The sequence below is a fragment of the Acanthopagrus latus genome, chromosome 17, assembly GCF_904848185.1.
Source record: "Acanthopagrus latus isolate v.2019 chromosome 17, fAcaLat1.1, whole genome shotgun sequence".
Lineage (NCBI taxonomy): Eukaryota > Metazoa > Chordata > Actinopteri > Spariformes > Sparidae > Acanthopagrus > Acanthopagrus latus.
In genome coordinates this window covers 22,432,250-22,451,257 of record NC_051055.1, presented here as the reverse complement: position 1 = coordinate 22,451,257, position 19,008 = coordinate 22,432,250, and the positions used below count along the sequence as shown (strand labels likewise).

At 42.2% G+C, this 19,008-nt stretch overlaps 1 protein-coding gene across 5 annotated transcripts in view; it reads left to right on the top strand.

The window, feature by feature from the left end:
• Positions 1 to 12,793, top strand: part of LOC119006162 (polycomb protein SCMH1) — a 67,354-nt gene extending 54,561 nt beyond the window's left edge. For 4 of the 5 annotated variants that reach the window (XM_037074578.1, XM_037074581.1, XM_037074577.1 and 1 more), the window contains 9 exons: positions 3,301 to 3,545; positions 5,099 to 5,290; positions 6,193 to 6,319; positions 6,548 to 6,748; positions 7,074 to 7,244; positions 8,553 to 8,675; positions 9,992 to 10,123; positions 11,658 to 11,791; positions 11,935 to 12,793. In XM_037074578.1, coding sequence (XP_036930473.1) covers positions 3,301 to 3,545; positions 5,099 to 5,290; positions 6,193 to 6,319; positions 6,548 to 6,748; positions 7,074 to 7,244; positions 8,553 to 8,675; positions 9,992 to 10,123; positions 11,658 to 11,791; positions 11,935 to 12,054 — 1,445 coding nt within the window. In that variant the 3' untranslated portion in view covers positions 12,055 to 12,793. The remainder of the gene's footprint in view (positions 1 to 3,300; positions 3,546 to 5,098; positions 5,291 to 6,192; positions 6,320 to 6,547; positions 6,749 to 7,073; positions 7,245 to 8,552; positions 8,676 to 9,991; positions 10,124 to 11,657; positions 11,792 to 11,934) is intronic. The other variant, XM_037074582.1, reaches the window with a different exon arrangement.
• Positions 12,794 to 19,008: the final 6,215 nt, after the last annotated feature.

Here is a 19,008-nt window from a genome sequence, read left to right as displayed (position 1 = left end):
CCCAATGTTGTTGAATCGCCTCCATTTCTTTTGAACTGTTTCTGGTCCAGTTAGTAGACACGCCTGTGGTTTTGACTGCATTCGTGACACAATCTGAAAGTGAACAGTGTTTTGTTTTTCTACTTTAAAAACAAGGAGTTTTCTTGTCACCAGTCATTTTTCTCTTAAAGCTGGAGCCTTTCAGAAGTGGTCGCCAAGTAAACTTTCTCAGAACAAGAGCCAGAAGAGGCATGGGAACCACAGTATGCAATTTGTTATACAAGAAACCTAAAAGGAGGAAGGGGATGCAAGGGTTATCAGCCACAAGGTCAGCTGTACTCATCTGTTACAATCCACAGTATTTGAAGGAGTGGAAGAGGAAGGAGGGAAGTGGGGAGGCAGGACATGTCTTTGTAGCCTGTTAGTGTTTTATGAAGGCCTGGCAGTCACCCAGTTGGCAGAGTTGGGCAATGACGTGGTTGAAACGAGCCCCGGTGCCCCTCCACAGGCCTCCCTCTGGCACCCTGGCTAATGGTCTGATTAGACAACTCAGAGAATTGAGTTAAGCGAGGGGATAGAAACGAAGAGAAAAGACAGACATATGCTGTGGAAGGTGGATTGTTTACATTGTCGGCAGATGGTGGGAGGAGAGAAGAAGAGAAAGGAGGGAAAGGAAAGAAAAGGAGGAGCAACGCAAAGGGAGAGTGTTAGAAGAGGACAGAAGAAGAGGAGAGGGTGAATCTGAGGACAGCTGTGCAGACTTTTTTGACTTTTGTTTGGCCAAGAGAGGTGAGTAAAGATGAAGTCACAGAAATACAGTCGGAGTGATTTTAAGATTAAAACGCTCCCGAGAAGTTATCTTCCTGTAATATGAAGCTGGCAGTGGTGGCTTTGTGAACTCAATGAACTCGCTGCGATCTCGTGAGAGGGGGAAAAAAGAAGGGTTTGCTTGTTACGCATGTGTTTGGCTGTATTTACAAGCGCTGCCATTGATCAGTGAGCATGTAACCTCGAGCTCTTTAAACCTTTTAAACATATCACTGATTTGCCTTAATCTGTGTCGGATCAATCAGGTGTCTTGTTTTTCTTCTTCTTAGCTTCACCGTGGCTCCCCCATGGAAAGTAGCGGGAGCCTGCAGGCGGAGCTTTGTATTGATTGGTGTGTCGTGTGAAAGTGTGTTTAATAAATACAGCCCCACGGGCCAAGACCTGTGTTAATGAATGTGGCCGCTCCTCTCGTAAATCTGTCCTGGGTTGATCCAGGATGAATACCATGGGCATTTCTCATTTGTGTATGTTGCGTGTGTGTGTGCAGGCTTGCAGGTGCATGTGAAGCCAGACATCCAGGCCATACTGTTCCTTTCTTCTGTGTGGTTGTGTTTTCTTGCACACATTCTTGATGTTTTGCCAGCTGTGTTGCTTTATATAAAGTAAACCGCTAACTTGGTCCTTTTTTATTTATTTAACACAGGACCTAAATGTTTTTACCATGTGCATGTTCCCCTTAGTGGTTCATGGGATTTCTGAAATGCCTCCCCATCAAGAAAAGAAGGGGTGTGTGTTCACAGGTGGGAGTGTTAGAGATATACTTCAAGACCGTCTTGCAGCTGTCAGCAGCTTGCTTCTTTATTGCCCGGCCTTTTAAAGTGTTCACACATTTCTCCTTTTTATTCTTGCCAGCAGGGACTTGAAGGTAGACCCAAAGACAGTCATCTTTAATTACCTCTGCTTTTTCTTTTCAAAACACTTCTTCACCTCTTGCCTCTTATCTTCCAGTCCTTGTTTTTCCTCTGCCTTATCTTCATCCTCTGTTGGCTGTTATTGATCACATTTAATGCAGGTAATGCCTGTTTGTCTGATTATAAGAATCATAATGATTTGCTTACTTTTTAGTGTTATCAGGCCATACAGAAGGGTAGGCTTTATTTACTCAGGTTTTGAGATATATCAGTCAGTTGGATTAACCCCGACATCTCAATAAATGAAGTGGAAGTGAGTGGAATCTTGTTTTAGGTTCCAATCCTGATTCCTAAAATTATTGCACGTAAACACAGTTAGTTTGTAATAGTTGCATTCTGTTTGTGTTCACATCTTACTTTTCAGTATAAAATTGAAAAGCTGTAGTAAAACAGTGAAGTAAGAGCAGCTGTTAATCACACCCACTGTCCTGGTTGTGAGCAGTTTTCAATGGAAGTACTTTCTACTGAAGGGAAAGTCTAAATGAAAACGCTGTTGACTGTCCAGAGTAATGGGAACTATTTCTAGAAAAGACTTTTTCTCAGAAGCTGTTCAAAAAACCTAATGCATGAGTAGACATCATTACAACATGGAAAATGTGTTTTCTTGTTCTTGTGGATGCCTCATGATTACCATATGGATGACTTGCTGCAAGGCACCATATCCTGATACACTGTATAACCTATTATTTTCCCCCTACCTTACTCTGACTATCATGTAGAGAAATCTTGTTGCAGTGAGTCGGTGCTGTGACCTCATTTGCGTACAAAAGAAAACCAGCTAAACACTCTTGAGTTCACTGAACGGTTAAGACTCGCAGAAGGAGCAGCCTTATGAAGTGAATCGGAGCGTGTGCTGCTTGATGTAACCTCTCAACCTCCTTCCTTCCCTCGCTGTGAAGCACACTACAGTCTGAGAGACGTAGTGCGCTGTCCTCAGGCTTATAACTGGGGGAAGGAAGTTCAAGTGAGGAAAAGTGTTTCATCGCTGAGAATGTTTGACCTTCTCTGCTGCTGTGTTGCTGCGAGACGCTCGAGCTCAGGTGTTATGAACAGTCTGGATTTAGTTCTGCTCTGAACCACTGAAGGATTTTTGACTGATAAAACATTTGATGCTACACAATATGAAAATGGGGTGGTACAGTATTTGCTGTTGAGCACTTGGAGGTATTTAAAACATGAGGGTGAGGGATGGTGATACCTGATGTGCCACATGCAGTCAGAGTGTGTAATGTGTACAGACTGTCTTCGTGGATCACTGAAGCTATAATGAAATGGAGACATTGCCAGTAGCAGAGAGGTTCACCACTCATTCTGCTCTATTTCTACTATCACTCACATCAACGCATATTTGTAGTCTAGATTTCAGATCGGCAAAGAAATATTTTTCTAAACTCACAAAATGAAATTAATGAGGAAATAACTGCTCTGACTGTGCAGACATTATTACATTTCTCCGTGCCCCCTGTGATTCATTGGGAGCCTGAAGCTTTAATTCATAATTAGCTCTTTTTCACTGTTAAGTCACAGCTTTTTACTCAACTCGCCTTTTTCGTGTGTGTCTGCCTGTCTTTGCCCTGTGCAGTAGTGTTGCCTAAGAGCCTCGGGGCATTGACAGACGGGAGTGTGGAGAGCCCAGCCATGCACCCCACCCCCACGGTGGGCAGACCTCCAGGTCAGAGAGGTCGGAAGCCAGGCCGCAGGAAAACCAAGATGACGGGGCTCTGGAGTCAGAAGAGCGCAGCGTTGGGACCACAGAGCATCCAGCCAGGCAAAGGCCTGGAGACCATCAAGGTCCCAAAGAAACGAGGGCCTAAGCCTGGCAGCAAGGTAGGCATTTAGTGATTTAGACGGACTAACAGTTGCCTTTTACTTGCAAGGACAATTCACCAACATTGCAGAAAACATATTTATTGATTTAGATTTAATGGTATCCTTTTATGCATCTATTTTTTGTTTTATTTTCCCAGGTTGGTTCTTTGTGTTAGATTTCTGCCTCTTTCCCCATAACTTGTGCTCAGACTACACAAGTTTTAAGATCCTGGGAAACTTTGACATCAGGTTGCATCACGCACAGCATGAGAAGCTTCACAAACTCACTCCAATTGCAAACATGTGCACACTGCTAGGTTTCAAAATAACAGCACATCAGACACTACAGAACATCATTAAGATTATCTTGTCAGCTAGAGCAGTACACTACCTCATGTGATTTAAGGTGATCTCACAGGGAAGCAGATGTAAACAAAATGGAAACGTAAAGCAACAGCTTCACTGCCATTCTGAAAAACCTTTTATGTCCTGTGGCAAAGCAAAACTGCAGCTTATCTTTGCATGGAGTTCAACTTTGTTGACTTATGACTGGTGAAGCTACAGCCTCAACAATTAGCAAAAATGTGTATGTGCTTCACCTAAACCAGCAAAGTGATTTCCTTTGACTCACATATTGCACTGCCCACATTCAGCCCTTGCAGGCAATTTCCATTCATCTGCATTTGCGTATGTCAGACTGCAGCCTAATGCTTTTTAAGTGAGAAAAAAAGCACACCAAGTGAGTCTGTGTGAGAAAATGGCTAGGCTGACTCATTCAAGACAGGTTTTCTGTTGTGAGAAGTGGAGGTAAGATTTTAACTGTCCGTTTTAATGTCTGTCAACATTAATGTGGCAGCCAATGTTCGTCTCAATGTCTAGAATATACTGTTGCTTGGCATAAGCAGGACAAATTTTAAACACTCATATTTAGTCCTCTAATGTACACATACAACTCCTGAATATCAAACATGTTTGAAATTATTGAGGCAGCTTAATGAGTCGAAGCGTAGCTTGGGAGGTTTGAAGCTGGATCTGTAAACCTTTGCATTACCAGAATATTTGGACTGAACATTGGTACCTACTAAGATCCTAGACCAGACTTCCTGTCCCAAAACTCCTATAGTCTGAGCCAGGTAATACACTGGAGGAGAGAACTACAGTTTTGATACTTTTGTTCATAGTGACTTCAGTGAATTTTCTCGAGAGATTTGGAAAGACATGGTGCCGCTGAATTTATTCACTGCTGTGAGTACCACATCCAGGATTCTTTCCACCTCAGGTTTTATTGTGGTGGCAGGGAAGCTGCAAATTTGCAAAAAAAAACATGAGACAAAAAAAACCTACTCACTTGATGTCTACATGCTATTGGAGATAAAAATGAATGAACTGAGTGGGAGTTGTTCATGATCCTTTGCTCATATCTGACCAGCAACTGTGCTGAAGTTAGTACACAGGCCTTGGATGCATGTAAAGGTCTTTGACCTTGACCTTTGGGAGCATTTACATTGAATGATATCACAGCAGAGTGTGCACCACTTGAATCTTGTGTCTCCTTTGCTCTTTGTTCACAGTTGGGCTGGGCAAAGAGAGCAGGCTGGCTAGAAGATGCCATGGCTGGCCCGGGACGACCAGTGACAGGCCCGGGGCGTACCAGAGGCCGATTGCCTGCCAACTGGGCACAGAGGATAGCTCTGCAGCAGGCCCAGACTCAGGCAGATCCTATCAAGATCCCAAAGAAAAGAGGGCCAAAGCCGGGCAGCAAGGTAGAACATAAACATTAGCACAGACATCCCAGAACCACACAATACACCGTTATAGAATTTGACCGCATGAGATTTTAAATTGTCCAGAGTAATCCATCTTTACTCAGACAACTTGTTCAGTTTGAAACTGGCCCTAAATAAAAGAAAAAAATTCTGCTCACATCTCCAGAGAATAGGTGTTAAAATAGTTGGCAACTTGGCAAAAGGGCTATCAGCATGTTGCTGTCGTGGGTTATAATTTATAAACAAATGCCATCCTGTTTTTGATGTTTTTCAAGTATGGCAGATTGAGCTGATTTTACATATCAAAGCCACCGTCAGCTCCAAAAGCACAGTGGTTGTCCACAGCAAATGTTGGCTGCATCCAGTTTATATGCTGGCACTCATCAGGTCCCAATAATGTAGTGATGAGAGATTGATGGAAAGACTTGGCAGGGTTATGAATGTTACCATAAATTTTTCTTTTGATCTTTGCAGATTTTGTTTTCTGATGTTACACCATGTTAGATTTATAGAAAGGCACTTTGATTTGTGAGTCAATGCACAAGAGATGCACAATTTGAGATTTTTGTTAATATCTGATTGGTCGCTTTTTTTTCCCCTCCGACTCATTTTGGCTGATTTCCGATCCATCATACGCACATATTATTTTGTACCTTCATAGTGATGAGCCACTGGCAGATGCAGACATACAGTGCTTGTCAAAATGTACACATTAACAGGAGAAAGGAAGAAAACAAAATCAGTCTCTCATGTCACATGTTCTTCATTTAATGACATCTTATCGACCTGTCAGATCATCAGATATGTCGGTGACCTGCCGATGTCATCATGCATCCCTATACATTAAACCAATCTCATCAGATGCTGTAAAATGGTTGAATGTGTGTGTTTGTATCCAGAGAAAACCACGTGTGGTACCTAATCCAGTCCCCACGTCTCCCACCAGCAGCACCCCAGAGCCCGACACCAGCACTGTGCCTCTGGACAACGCCACCATCCCCAACTCTGCACTTCAGGCTCCCACAGGTACATGACATCCACAGCCCTGAACATACTGTTAATTGTTATTGATTATACCTTTCTGGGATGGTTGTGTAAGCAGGTGTAAGACAAACTGTTCAAATATACACAAACCGAATCAACAAAATCGGATAGATGAATAATAATAGTGGTCCTTATATATAATCACAATGGACCATATAAGTCATATAGTCTCCATTATTTTTTTCCTCCACTTCTTGTTTTGCCCCCTAGTTTGTGTTTACCTAAACAAGTACGGCAAAGTGGGACCCCATTTGGACCAGCGGCGCATCCAGCAACTCCCTGACCACTTTGGGCCAGGCCGGGCGTCTTCGGTACTTCAGCAGTGTGTTCAAGCTTGTGTGGACTCTGCCCACAACCAGGGCACCGTGTTCTCCTGCCTCAAGTCTGGACAAGGAGGCGAAGTCATTTCAGGTTGGAATAACACTTCTACCATTCTCATCCTTTGTGGAAAGTCTCCATGAAACAGCATTTTAAAAGGAGTTTTTACTTGTGCCTTCTGGTTTTTATCACATCTTTGTCAAAATATCTTTGATTATAGTTGAAGGTAGTTCTGTCCAAGGATCTGGCCTTCGTTTATGTAATTTCTTCTGTAGTCCTCACGAAAACCTCGGTATAAAAGCTTGTCTCACATCATTGAACCTGTTGCTTTTCCTCATTTTTTACACGTTAAACAAAAGGCCGTAACTCACTGAACAGAATATGACCTTATGTCTTTTGCCCGATTTGTCCTGTCTAGCTTTCTTTGACCAGCAGCAGCACACCCTGACCCTTCCCACAGTCAGCAGTGTTACCTACGTCCTCCGTTTCCTTGAAAAGCTCTGCCACAACCTTCACTGCGACCCTCTGTTTGGAAGCCAGCCTGTAGCCAGAGGAGGCCTGCACTACGACAGTCACACGTACAACACAGGTCAGTGCTATTATTACCACACATTCATATTTACATTTGCATTTTGATCTTTTTTTGTTGGTTTATGGTGAAACATGTCAGTTTTATTATTGGTCTTTTATTGTCTGTTAGGTCGTAAGAGATATAAAGTCCTACTGGTGAAGTTGGCAGTCAGCTTGTAAATAGAGACAGAGCGCAACATGTTGTACTCCACAATATGAAACCAAAGGCTTAAACAAAATGCTCACCAAATACCTGTAAAAATGTGCAAAATATTTTGTAGCAGTTTGTAGTTTATTCTTACTTCTGCGGTGTGATGAATCAAGCACAACTAAAGCTTTTTATCTTCAGCCAGCTGTCAAAGTCAGCTTTGTTGTTGTAGAAATTGCTGAAAAATGAAGGAAAACAGAAAAGAAATTAGCTAGAAATAATTCAGCTAACAGTCAGTATGCAAGTTACCCCACAGAGATTTTTTATGAAGCAACAATTTGCTACCAAAATCACCAAAACCATGGTAAGTTAAACAGATTACAATGTTATTTGCCGTGCAAATAACGTGAGGCATACTGAGTGTCAGGATCCCACAATTTTCCTGTTCCTCCTGCAGGTTCCTATTACCTGTATCGACTTTTGTTTTCTCAAAGGCTCAGTTTGGTTTTGCTGGTTATGAAAACTGAGTTTAGGGTTCTCTACCCTGTTGAGAGTACATCCCATATCACAGTAGCTTTTAGGTGTATTTCTGTTTGCTAGCAGATGGTTGTGTCAAGGAGGCTGCTTCGCGCAGTATGAAGTCAATGGAGAGCAATTTAATTGTTTTCCCCTCTGGTGTAGGTGGGCGAGAGGTGCCACATGTGCCTCCCTTGAGTATCTGCAAGATATGTTTTACACTTCTGCTCAAAAGACGGAATGACATGTTTTAATATAGATGACATAAATCATAAATACATCACAGAAATGTTCGCCACTAGCTGTACCTACAATTTTCTGCTTGAAATATATTATTATTTGCCATTATGTTTGTTGTGAAACTGTGCTCATGTAGAGGGTTAAACTATTTCAATGGAGGATTCTTTTGTGTGTTCTTGCTGATGCACTGACAAGAACCAAAGTCAGTGAATTTAAAGGTGTATCTACTTGGAAATGGTTGATATTCCCAGTATTCCCAGGAAAAAAATGACTATTTCTCTATGGTCAAGGGTTTTGTTGTTTTTGTTGTTTCTTTCACCATTCATGATCAAAAGGAGAGTGTTGCCAGTAGCATCTTGCCGACTGTACCTCTTTCACCTCTGACTGTATCAGCTGTATCCTCCATATATATGTTGTTTTTAGAACGGAGAAGTTTTGGCGACAGTCTGACGATGGGCCCAGGCCGAGGCAGCAAGCGCTTCCTGCAGGACTACAACAGTCCCATTCCTCAGAAACTGGCCAAAATCGCCCGACACTCCACTGATGGTGTGTAACTTTTGTGTGTCTAATATATTTTTTTTTCCTTTTCATATTCCCTGGGACCTTATTGCTTTACCTCTTAAATCATATCTGAACAAAGAACAATGGCAGTTGGATTTTTCTGACCAGTGTGCTCACCCCTCATGAGGTTGCTTTTAATGATTACCTTTTTTGTCAACAATAAGAACAGAAATAACTTATTTCTCCTTGGAGGATAATATCTCATCTTTTGTGCACATTTGCCATTTTGCCACATTCACTGTGCATCAATGTCTGTTTGTCTTTGCATTTTTTTATATTGTATACTTGGTGGCTTTAAACTCTAATGCTGCGCCACATTTTATGTATGACACTTCTAATAATGGCCTGCTCTGAGTTGTCCACTAAATCCTTATAGCATCATATAAGGGGAGACAGTAAAACCAAACAAGCGCCTGGCTCAGGAGTGAGTGCTATTGAGTGCTGGGGCAGGAGGTTAATCATTTAATCATCTTTCTATTTCCTTAGATTTTAATTAAGTTAATGGAATATTTGAAGAGATTTATGTAAAAGGGTAATGTCCCCCTTTAAAGGGCCCTACACTCACAAGGCCAGAACACACAGTCAAATCAATGAAGTACTTTCTGAGGGTTACATCAAATATCACTTAAGTTTACAGTGTCTGTAAAAAGTATACATGTTTTCTGCTTTTTTTGCTTTTATAAACGGAATCATGGTCCTTAGAATTTGGCTTTTTTGACAAGATATTACAATGGAAAAAAAAACTCTTTTAGTGTGTAAGTGAAAACAGACTTCTACAAAGTAATGTCAATTAATTAACAACATATAATGTAAAATAAGTGAGTGTGTAAGTATTCGACCCCCTTTTAAAATGACTGACGTAATTCAGTAGAGGTCCAGCCAGTTGGTGCTAGTTGTCTCGCAATTAGTGGAATGGAGATCACCTGAGTACAGTGAATGTGTCTCAGGTGGTTGTAATATAGAGACACCTGTTTCTGAAGGTCCGGTCACTGGTTAAACAGTACTCCGGGCTACAGTTACACCATGAAGACACAAGAGCACTCCAAGCAACTCCATGAAAAGGTTACTGAAACACATAGGTTGGGGGATGGATACAAAAACATTCCAGGTCACCGAACAACATGTAGAAATCAGTTTTCACTGTAACATTAATGTTGTTTTTTTTTGTCTTGTTTGTTGTAGGTTGTAGGCGTTATATCATGAAAATAAGTCGCTTTCGGTCCTTTTTTGTTATGTTGGTAATGTTAAAGTGTCTGTGTGTTTATTTTACTGGCAACTCCTCTGTTTGCATTGTCTTTCAGGCGAGTCCTTCATGGAGAACAGTGTTGCTGCACCAGAGCACTTAAAGAAGAGCCCTCTCTCGCCAAACTCTACGGTACAAACTCCCGGCCTGAGGTCTCCCTCCAAGCTGCTGCATCACAACAACTCTACAGGTAGGAGGAGACACAAGTAATGGAAATACTGCTGCTCTATATTTTTGCACATTTAAATGTTTATTTGAAAAAGAAATGTAAATGGCTACACGTTGACAATGAAAAGCATTTGTCAAATAAATCCATGAGCTTGAAGTCTCGAAAGACGCCAGAACAGGCCACGGTGGTTCGTAAAATGCAGAGCATGGCACCAATCCTTTTACCTTTATCTGAACTGCAGGAATACAGCGTCCATGTTACAAAGTAAATCTACCAGAAATGTGTGCTTGCTTGCACATTTTTAATTAACCAATGTAGCACTTTGCCAGATGACAGCCCTGCACGTTTTTGCTGGAGCTCTCTGCATTGCGACAAGCTGCAATCTCCAGGGCTGAAAAATAAAGCCAACATGGAAGTGCCAAAACTGCAGTTCCTCAAATGACCACTTGAGACTGGCACCAAATGCGAGTCAAGTCGCATACTCCATAGTAAGATACCTGCATTTACAGCAGAAATTATGTTGCAACCTGAATTTATAGCAAATTTCCAAGTTCATGGCAACTGCAATGACTATGGATTATAATACAACTCGTTTAAATTATATTAAGGTTTAAAATGATGGTTTGATAATTGAGGGCGAGGCTGCTTTGAGTGACAGCTAGCCCGCGAGCTGTCTAACCAGCTGTCAGTAAACAGGCTTCATGTGGCCTACCTCAGCACCACCCTGCTCCACCTTTTCACACAACTTTTGGTAAGAACAGTCAGGAACTGCCAAGATGGTGCTGCTGGAGCCCATTACTGAGCTTCACAGTAGTTCTGTAGCAACCTATGAGTGACGTCACAGAGAGTATGTCCTTTTTATACAGTCTATGGTTGGCAACTTTTCTGCATCCCTGAAAAGGCTGAATGAATGTGGGGGCTGTTTTTTTTTTCCCAAGAAATGCTGTTGTCTGTCTTAACAGCTTAGAATTAGAAGAACCCTATTGAGTAAACTTCAAGTAGGCTTTAACAATTACAGTTTTTAAGGCTTATGAGGATACATGTAAAAGCTTTTGCTTGTCTTATAGTATCTGACTAAAAGACATAAAGACGTGTTTGCTGAAAGTAAGTGTGATTTGTATCTTTAAAAGATGAATATTGTTTTGAAGTTATTAAAAGGTGTGTAAATGGAGAAATGTAATATAAACAGTGGACTGTTTTTAAACTGCATTTAGTGTCATGTACAAACATGTTTGTTGTCATGTACAGTCTGCTGTCTGTGTTCTGGTTCTGAATTTTGGGCTCCACCCAGAACCATGCAGACATTGGTATATTAGGACGTTTACATCTTCTGTCATTCAGATACAAGAAGTACAGTGATGCGCAGATTAAAGATTGATTCCAACCACTGTAATTTGAGAAACATAGTATTTTTCTGAATGGTGTTTTGGTATTACAAGCTCAAGTGCATTGGTCAGTTAGTGACTCATATTATCATTGCAAAAAATTTGAGGAAACATGACATATTTCATAGCAGATTAAAGATTAGATACAAATTTGTGCTATACACTCCCAGGCTCAGGCAGTTTCCGGGAAAGCCCGAGGCCCAGCGGTCAGGACCCAAACCTGTGGACAGTGGAGGACGTCATGCAGTATATCAGAGATATCGATCCAGTGCTGGCTCCACATGCTGACCTCTTCAGAAAACACGTATGTATCTCTCATAATGGTGAACATGCTACAAAAATATATGTTCTGTATTTTGGATTACTCTCAAGATTTTACTACCTTTACACAACTTCGTAGGCAGGGTGAGGGCTATTTTAATTTTCCCTCCCTCTATTCTGCTACAGGAGATTGATGGCAAAGCACTCCTGTTGCTGCGAAGCGACATGATGATGAAATACATGGGCTTGAAGCTCGGCCCCGCCCTCAAACTCACCTTCCACATCGACAAGCTCAAACGGGTTTGAGGACTTAACTCCAACCCCATCTCCCTGTTCTAGGATCAGTATATCATGCACTGCATATCGGACATATTCTGACCATTTACATGTAGCAGCTTCCATCAATATCTGGTATTATATACCCCTGTCCTGACCTCATCCAATGAGGAATGTTTATTTTTGTGTAGCACAATCCAGCCCTAAGGCAGCATGGGATACGTAGGATTACCCACTTGTCCGTCATCTGTTTTGCATTTCAGTATAACTTGAAGAGTCATATGTGGCCATTTCAACTGTAAAAGGCTTTTTGTGGCCTGCTTTTATTATGTTACATTTATTCTGTACATTTCATATTTTGTACTTCACGGATATATGGACTTGTATTTTTGCCTTTTTCAGCGGTTTGTGTTGGATATGCTAAAAAGAAAGAAAACCCTAAAGGAAGAAAAGAAAACACTACATTCATCCCAATAGTTGGGAACGCTTCTGATTAATGTCTCTGTTTGAGGCCCAATTTTTGCAACTACAATAATATTAATTATACTTAGAAAAACATGTTTTATGAAAGGATAAAAAAAACACTTTATTCTAAAAATACTGCCATGAGGAAATCTGTTTCTTTTCTCTTATTCTGGATGTTGTTTACAATGCCTTGTCTCGTCTTTGTTATTTGTACTTTTTTAATTTTTTATACTATATTATTAGAGTTCCTACATGGAGAACCCTATCATACTTAACATTGTTCAATAAATATATAATAATTCGACCACTGGCGTATTTTCTCTGCTGCGTTGACCTTTAAAATCTTAATTTGTGATCACATCTTGTTTCCTCTCATGTTTACACTGTTGTTACATGAATTGTTTTGTTTAGTTGTAACATGAAATTGGACGATACTTTCCAATACAAACCCATTCATTATCCCTGACCTTTCCACATAGAACCATTCTGTGACATACAAATGCAAAGTTTGGCAAGTCTGACATTTTGAGGGTGTAAAAGGTTGTTTGTTTTCATTAACTTGATGAGTTTGCAGGTTTGAAAACACATTTAAATTACTAACATTATTATGATTTAAACCATAATGTTTTCTCAGACTGCCCTCAGTACCATGTGCAGTGTTTTTTTTTGTTTTGTTTTGTGTTTGTTTTCATTTTCAGTAGTTCACCAACAGAGGGCAGCACAGCCCTGTCTACCTTTATTGCAGTCGTGTCTCCTTGCTGTTTCTCCTTGGGACTCAGTGACATGCTCTGCCATGGGTGGCCATATCTCCATCTGGTAGACTCAGCATGATAATCTCACTGATATTTTTATACCATGTAAAGATTGCTTTATAATGCTTGTCATTCTTTTACCCACTTGTCACTATTTATCCTCTTATTGCCATGCAGCTATTTAATTTACCTCCCATTCTTTAAAAAACATCTCTTTTCTAATTATTTGAACCTATTGTTCATCCTATTTCTGGTAAATATTGCTGTCATTGTCTCTGACGGTACATGAGTGGGCTATTAGGCTCGTGGGCGACAGAGAATCACTCGCGTCTACTGAAACAGCTCAACACTAGACAGAAAAACCTAACCACATCCTCCTCGTGAAAACAGGAAAACATATCACTTGGGGTTGAAAAACAGTGACCAAGCCCTCTGATTCTAACTGACATGGATGAGTATGAATGCGTGCCTCTGTGTGAGAGCATATGACACATGCACACAATCTGTGCTGTGTTTGCGCGTTATGCTCAGGCACATGTGACGGGCTCAGGGTTCGTGGCTGATGCCTGTGCTTGTTGGTGTGTAATAGTAGCCAAAGTGTTGTGCATGAAGCCAGCGCTATTTATAGAAATAACAGCTCCTTGTGCCGCATATTGTGTTTGCGAGGGTTGCAAAGCAGGTTTTTTTCTTTTAACTTACACTCGCACCACTGTGGGATTTTTTATTAGGTGCCTTGTTTTGCTGATAGGGCAGCCAAGGTCTTTGAGTTTAGAGGTGAATATTCAACATGACTGGCTGGGTTTTCTGAAGACACACAGGCAAGATGGTATCTACTGTTATGACATGACATGCAGTGGAATTGGGCACATCAGGGGAATTCAGCCTCTGATATTTACCAACAATGCTGTGTGGTGCTCCTGAGTCATCCTCTGCCCCAACAGTCAAACACTATATAGAGCAGCGAGACAGTTTCAGTATGAAAGGAAGTTTTGCGGGCTCGCGGATCAGTCATAACTGCGAGAGAAAAGAAACGACTTTCTCAGGTCGTTGCTTCAGGTGTTATGGCATAGAAATGCAATATTCTCTGCAGAACCAGCCTGGCATGTTGCACTCTGCAGACAAGTGTGGGCACAGTTAGAGAGAAACAATAGAGGAAAACACGCTTGCTGGGTCCACCACCTACTTTCCAGCTGATACTAGAATTCCCAGCATGCCTGTGGGCTTTCGGTTGAGGTGCTCTCATTGGGGAGGGTCCGGTCCTGCTGGCCTCAGATCCTGGTGTGCCTGCGAAAGCCCCGAGGCCTCAGATATAAAAGAATGTACTTGAATTGAACTTGGGGTGATGTTTCCAGATGCAGACTCCTGGTTTGTAATTGCTACATGCATCAGCTAAATGCTTCAGCAACTGAGCACACATCACCAGGCTACAGTTATAAGCCGTCACTGTTTAAGGTTTGTTATTTTATTTTGCAAACCAACATCCTGGACATCAGGATGGACGCAGGACACGTTTGTCTGTTATTGGTTGTAGAAAAAAATAACCTCAGTAGTGGAAGAAGTATATTTTACTCAAGAGAGTGAGTGCAAATATAAGGTAGCAATAAATGGAAATATCAAAGCAAAGTACAAGTATCTCTAAATACACTGAATTACTACCTACAGTTCTAAAGGTTTATATAACCAAGTAATGGGGGATGGAAACAATGATAACACCTCAGAGGAACCATGACATCCTTTGTAAACCAGCAACAGTCTTTGGAAATACATGACAGTGACAGCCATGCCCTCCCTGAGTATATCAATAATCAAATTTGATGTAATCACCTTACATAAACGAGGCCGCAGACCGCTGCTCCGCTCGGTGACTCCTAAGAACTCTTTACTCGACAGCCCTCGCCCCGACACACTCACCCTGCCTACAGATGGTGTGGGCCGGCTCATGTCAGGATTCTCCTGCGAGGAAAAAATGTTGGTCACACGTCAGCGTCGGTATTAACCGTCCACGAGTGCAAAGAATATCGCACATAAACGCGACGTAAAAACACAAACAGTCCCCCAGAAGGGCCTATGTATTACAAGTGACATGCACATGATTTCTTTTTCTTGGGATTAACACACTGATATTACAGAATATGGAGGTTTCACCAGCAGGATAATGCCTGTAAAGCCTGACAAGAACTGCTCTCTTGTATTAATTCCACCCCCAGCCTATAGCCTGTTACTCTGTCTTTGGTAGCATGTGCATGCCACTGTCACCAGATTAGCACGCAGGCTTAAAGCCCTGCTCACAAAGACACTGTGTACAGAACATAGCTTGTGCTAATACTGTTTCCCTGCTATTCTAACGGGCAGCTCTCCCGGGCGGACACAAATCATTTCCCTGCTCACATTAAATGGGCCTGAGTCCAATAAAGGTGAACACAACAATATGAGCTTCTCAGAGGACCTGAGACAAAGCACGGCCCTTTGTGAGGCTCATAATGTTCAATCTTTGTTGAGACTGCCAGATTCACCTGCACATCATATTGTACAGCGAGGTGTAATAACAGTAACACTTTGGTTGATTTAATATGTCGCTGAATATGTCAGCTTCAACAGGGTGATATTCACAGGGCTCCTGTTTTGTGAATGGTGTGACATCGCACAAATGTTGAAAGAATATTGAACATTTCTGCATTGTAACAGTGAAAGGGACCAGACCTTTGTTTTATACTTTGTCGAGCTGCGCACTTACTTTATCCAAATGTGTCCGGCAATATTTCAAACCCAGAGGAAAACAGACGGGTCGCCTCTCACCGTCGCTTCCAGGAGAGAGTCAGAGAGTGAGGAGGGAAGTCATCGGACATGACTTCACACAACGTGAATAACACTTTAAATCATTATCTTGTCCAGCAGCCTGAGACAGCGGTTGTGGTCATTTGAACGGCAATTCCCATGATCCCGCGCTGCTTACATCATTTGTTTTGTTTGAATTCGAGGAGCACTGTGTAGTTTTGGGGAAGTCACAAACTGTCTTTGTTTTCATGACTGTTAAAACTCAAATTGACTGGACAACACCAATTTCTTACTGTTTTACTTTGCTTATGTTTGGTGGCGGACCCTGCCGCCTTACTAGCTTCAGTGTTCAGGGGACCTTATTTTCCTCTGAGAACAGTTTGTTTATTCAGATATGAAAAAAAAAAAATACTTCTCAGTTTGTGTTATTACCTCATTAATATTGTAAATGTTAAAATTCCAAGCCTGCATTTCCGTTCAAAAACAACCTCATGGCCCTTTAAGAGACCTCCAGCAGCAAAAATTGTATACTGTGCATTTAGATATTAGTATTTACTTTCCATGTGCAAACCAATTAATTAAAAGCGTATTTAAAGTAACAGTTTGCCCCCAAAAGAGAAAAAAAACATTTTTCCTCTCACCTGTCGCACTACTTACGTCTGTGTTGTTTTGGTTTGTGTTTCAGAGGGTTATTTACAACATTATTATGCTGCGTTTACAAGGATTGTGGGTTAGGGTTAGGGTTAGGGTTGGGGGGGGGCACTTTGAGCAACACAAGTTTAGTACCTTCCTAGTTCTGTTATATAGGAAAGATGGCAGACATCTCTACAGCCCATTTCTCATAAACTCTGCGACTCGCACCAACAGAATCTAGACGGATAAATGGCACTGCGGGTAAAAGGAATAATATATGTTTTTGGTGTGGGCTGAACGGTCCCTTTCAACTCATATCTGCGGCTTAATACATTCGAATGGCGTGATTTCTCTGTGCTGTTTAAAGACTAACAAACAAACACACCAAACAGCATTTCTGCTAAGTGTCGTTTCCAGTTCAGCTCGACCGTATAAGTGCTGACACCAAGGTTAACTTTCTGCCACTGTTGCGAAACCGCTGCCTGGCTAAGTTTGGCTTTCGACTGTGTAAATCACACAACCCTTAAATATTTACCACCTTTAGACATTGTTGGGACACCTCGATGTGATTGAGCCGGCTCGACGGAGACGTGTCAGCTGCACGCAGGAAAATAAATTATTTACACCCCCTCCTTCTACTTCAAAGCGCTGGCAAAAACCATTCAAGCCCAGATTTGGGGAAGGGGGAGGTTGGAGTCGGAGGTGGAGGAGGAGGCGCCGCCGGTCACTAGGCAACCTCTGTGTCACCTGCCCCGACATGCCAAAATCAGCCACTTGCCTCTGGAGGCTGCATTCACAAGGTACATGGCTGCATTTTTTTTTTTTTTTAAAGGCCTCAGCCGGGCTCACGTGGAAAAACAAAGCAGGCAGTGAGCTAAACGACGTGGCTCTGGGAAAGAAAGTGTGATGTGATTATATCACCCCCCCCCCCCCCACCTCCTCGCATGGGGGAAGGTGGAGAGTTTTGTTGCTCGGAAGATGCTGAGCTTTACTAAAAAAGAAATGGCCGTGAGCAGTGCAACAGCTGGAGGAGACAGCCTGTTGTTTTCGTTAAAAAATTTCTGATATGTTGGCTTTTTTTTATGAAGGGGAGGGATGAGCAGCGGCCAATTAGGCTGCATGTCAAGCGGAGGTACAAGGTGGCTGATCAGGTAGAAAATCAGGAAGTTCGGCTCGAGCAACGTGTCCACTGGATGAACCCTGCCCTGAGGGACCCGCTGTTTATTTACCCCCCTGCCAGGGCACGCACACAACACACACACAACACACACACACACACACACTCACACAAGGTTAAAGCAAAGACTCCGAACTCTCTTGTTAAAGCGGACGAGTTCAAACACGTGCCCTCTTCATACAATATTAACACACACGGATAGAAACATGCCCCTTGTTGTCAATAAATAACTCGTCGGCTCGTGTTGGGGGAAACGCCACACTCTCAGTTTCGTTGTGTTTTTCACACTTGGCTTTACAGTTATTCACACGGTGGTGGTGGTGGGGGGGACTAACTTTTCAAAAACTCATCTCAACACTAGCACTCCAACGGAAGGTAGCGCTCGGTCTGGTCACACTGTTTCCAAACATGACAGAGTTTCCTCTTCTGGATGTTCTTCCACTAATGGGATGTTCTCGTTTATACCATTAATGGGTCTAATCTACCGACATGCTGTAGGTGTTGAGGATCACAATGACCACAGATGAGGCATAAATCCTTAATCTTCCCCTGGCTCCGCGCTGATATTCAGGTATCCCCCATCAGCCTGTTTGATCAGGCTGTGTGCTGACGGCGTATGTGTGTGTGTGTGCATGTGAAGACCTGGCCATGCGTGACAACAGCAAATGACCACCTATCCATCATTTGTGGGGGGGGGGCACATGAGCCCTGAGATTTCCATGAGCGCAGGCTTGGCACCAGCTGGACCTGAAAAAGGCCCGCAGAATGAAATGTAGACAGTTTGAGCAAAAAAAAGAAAAAACACAGATACAGTGCAAAAGAGAGGAATCTTATCTGGATTTGTATTCACCCCCGGAGTGAGGTTTATTGAAGGGTTTTCCATGGAATCGTAAAAAGTGTTGCTGGGAAAACCCAGCGAAGAAACCCCCGCGAACGAGACCAAAACAAACAAAAAAAAAAAAACCCTACACCTCATTTCTTAATTGTAAGCTTGAGAGATCCTTACACTATTCTCTCACGCACCTCTCCTTATGTCTGGTCTCTTTCACTCTGCCTGTCTATCAGAATGTGGCTTCTGTTCTCTGACTTATATTGAGAAAACAGCTCACTGCCACAGGAAGACACATGGTTGTATTGAGCAGTTGCTGTGGGTGGGCTGAAAAAAAAAAAAGACAGAAAGAA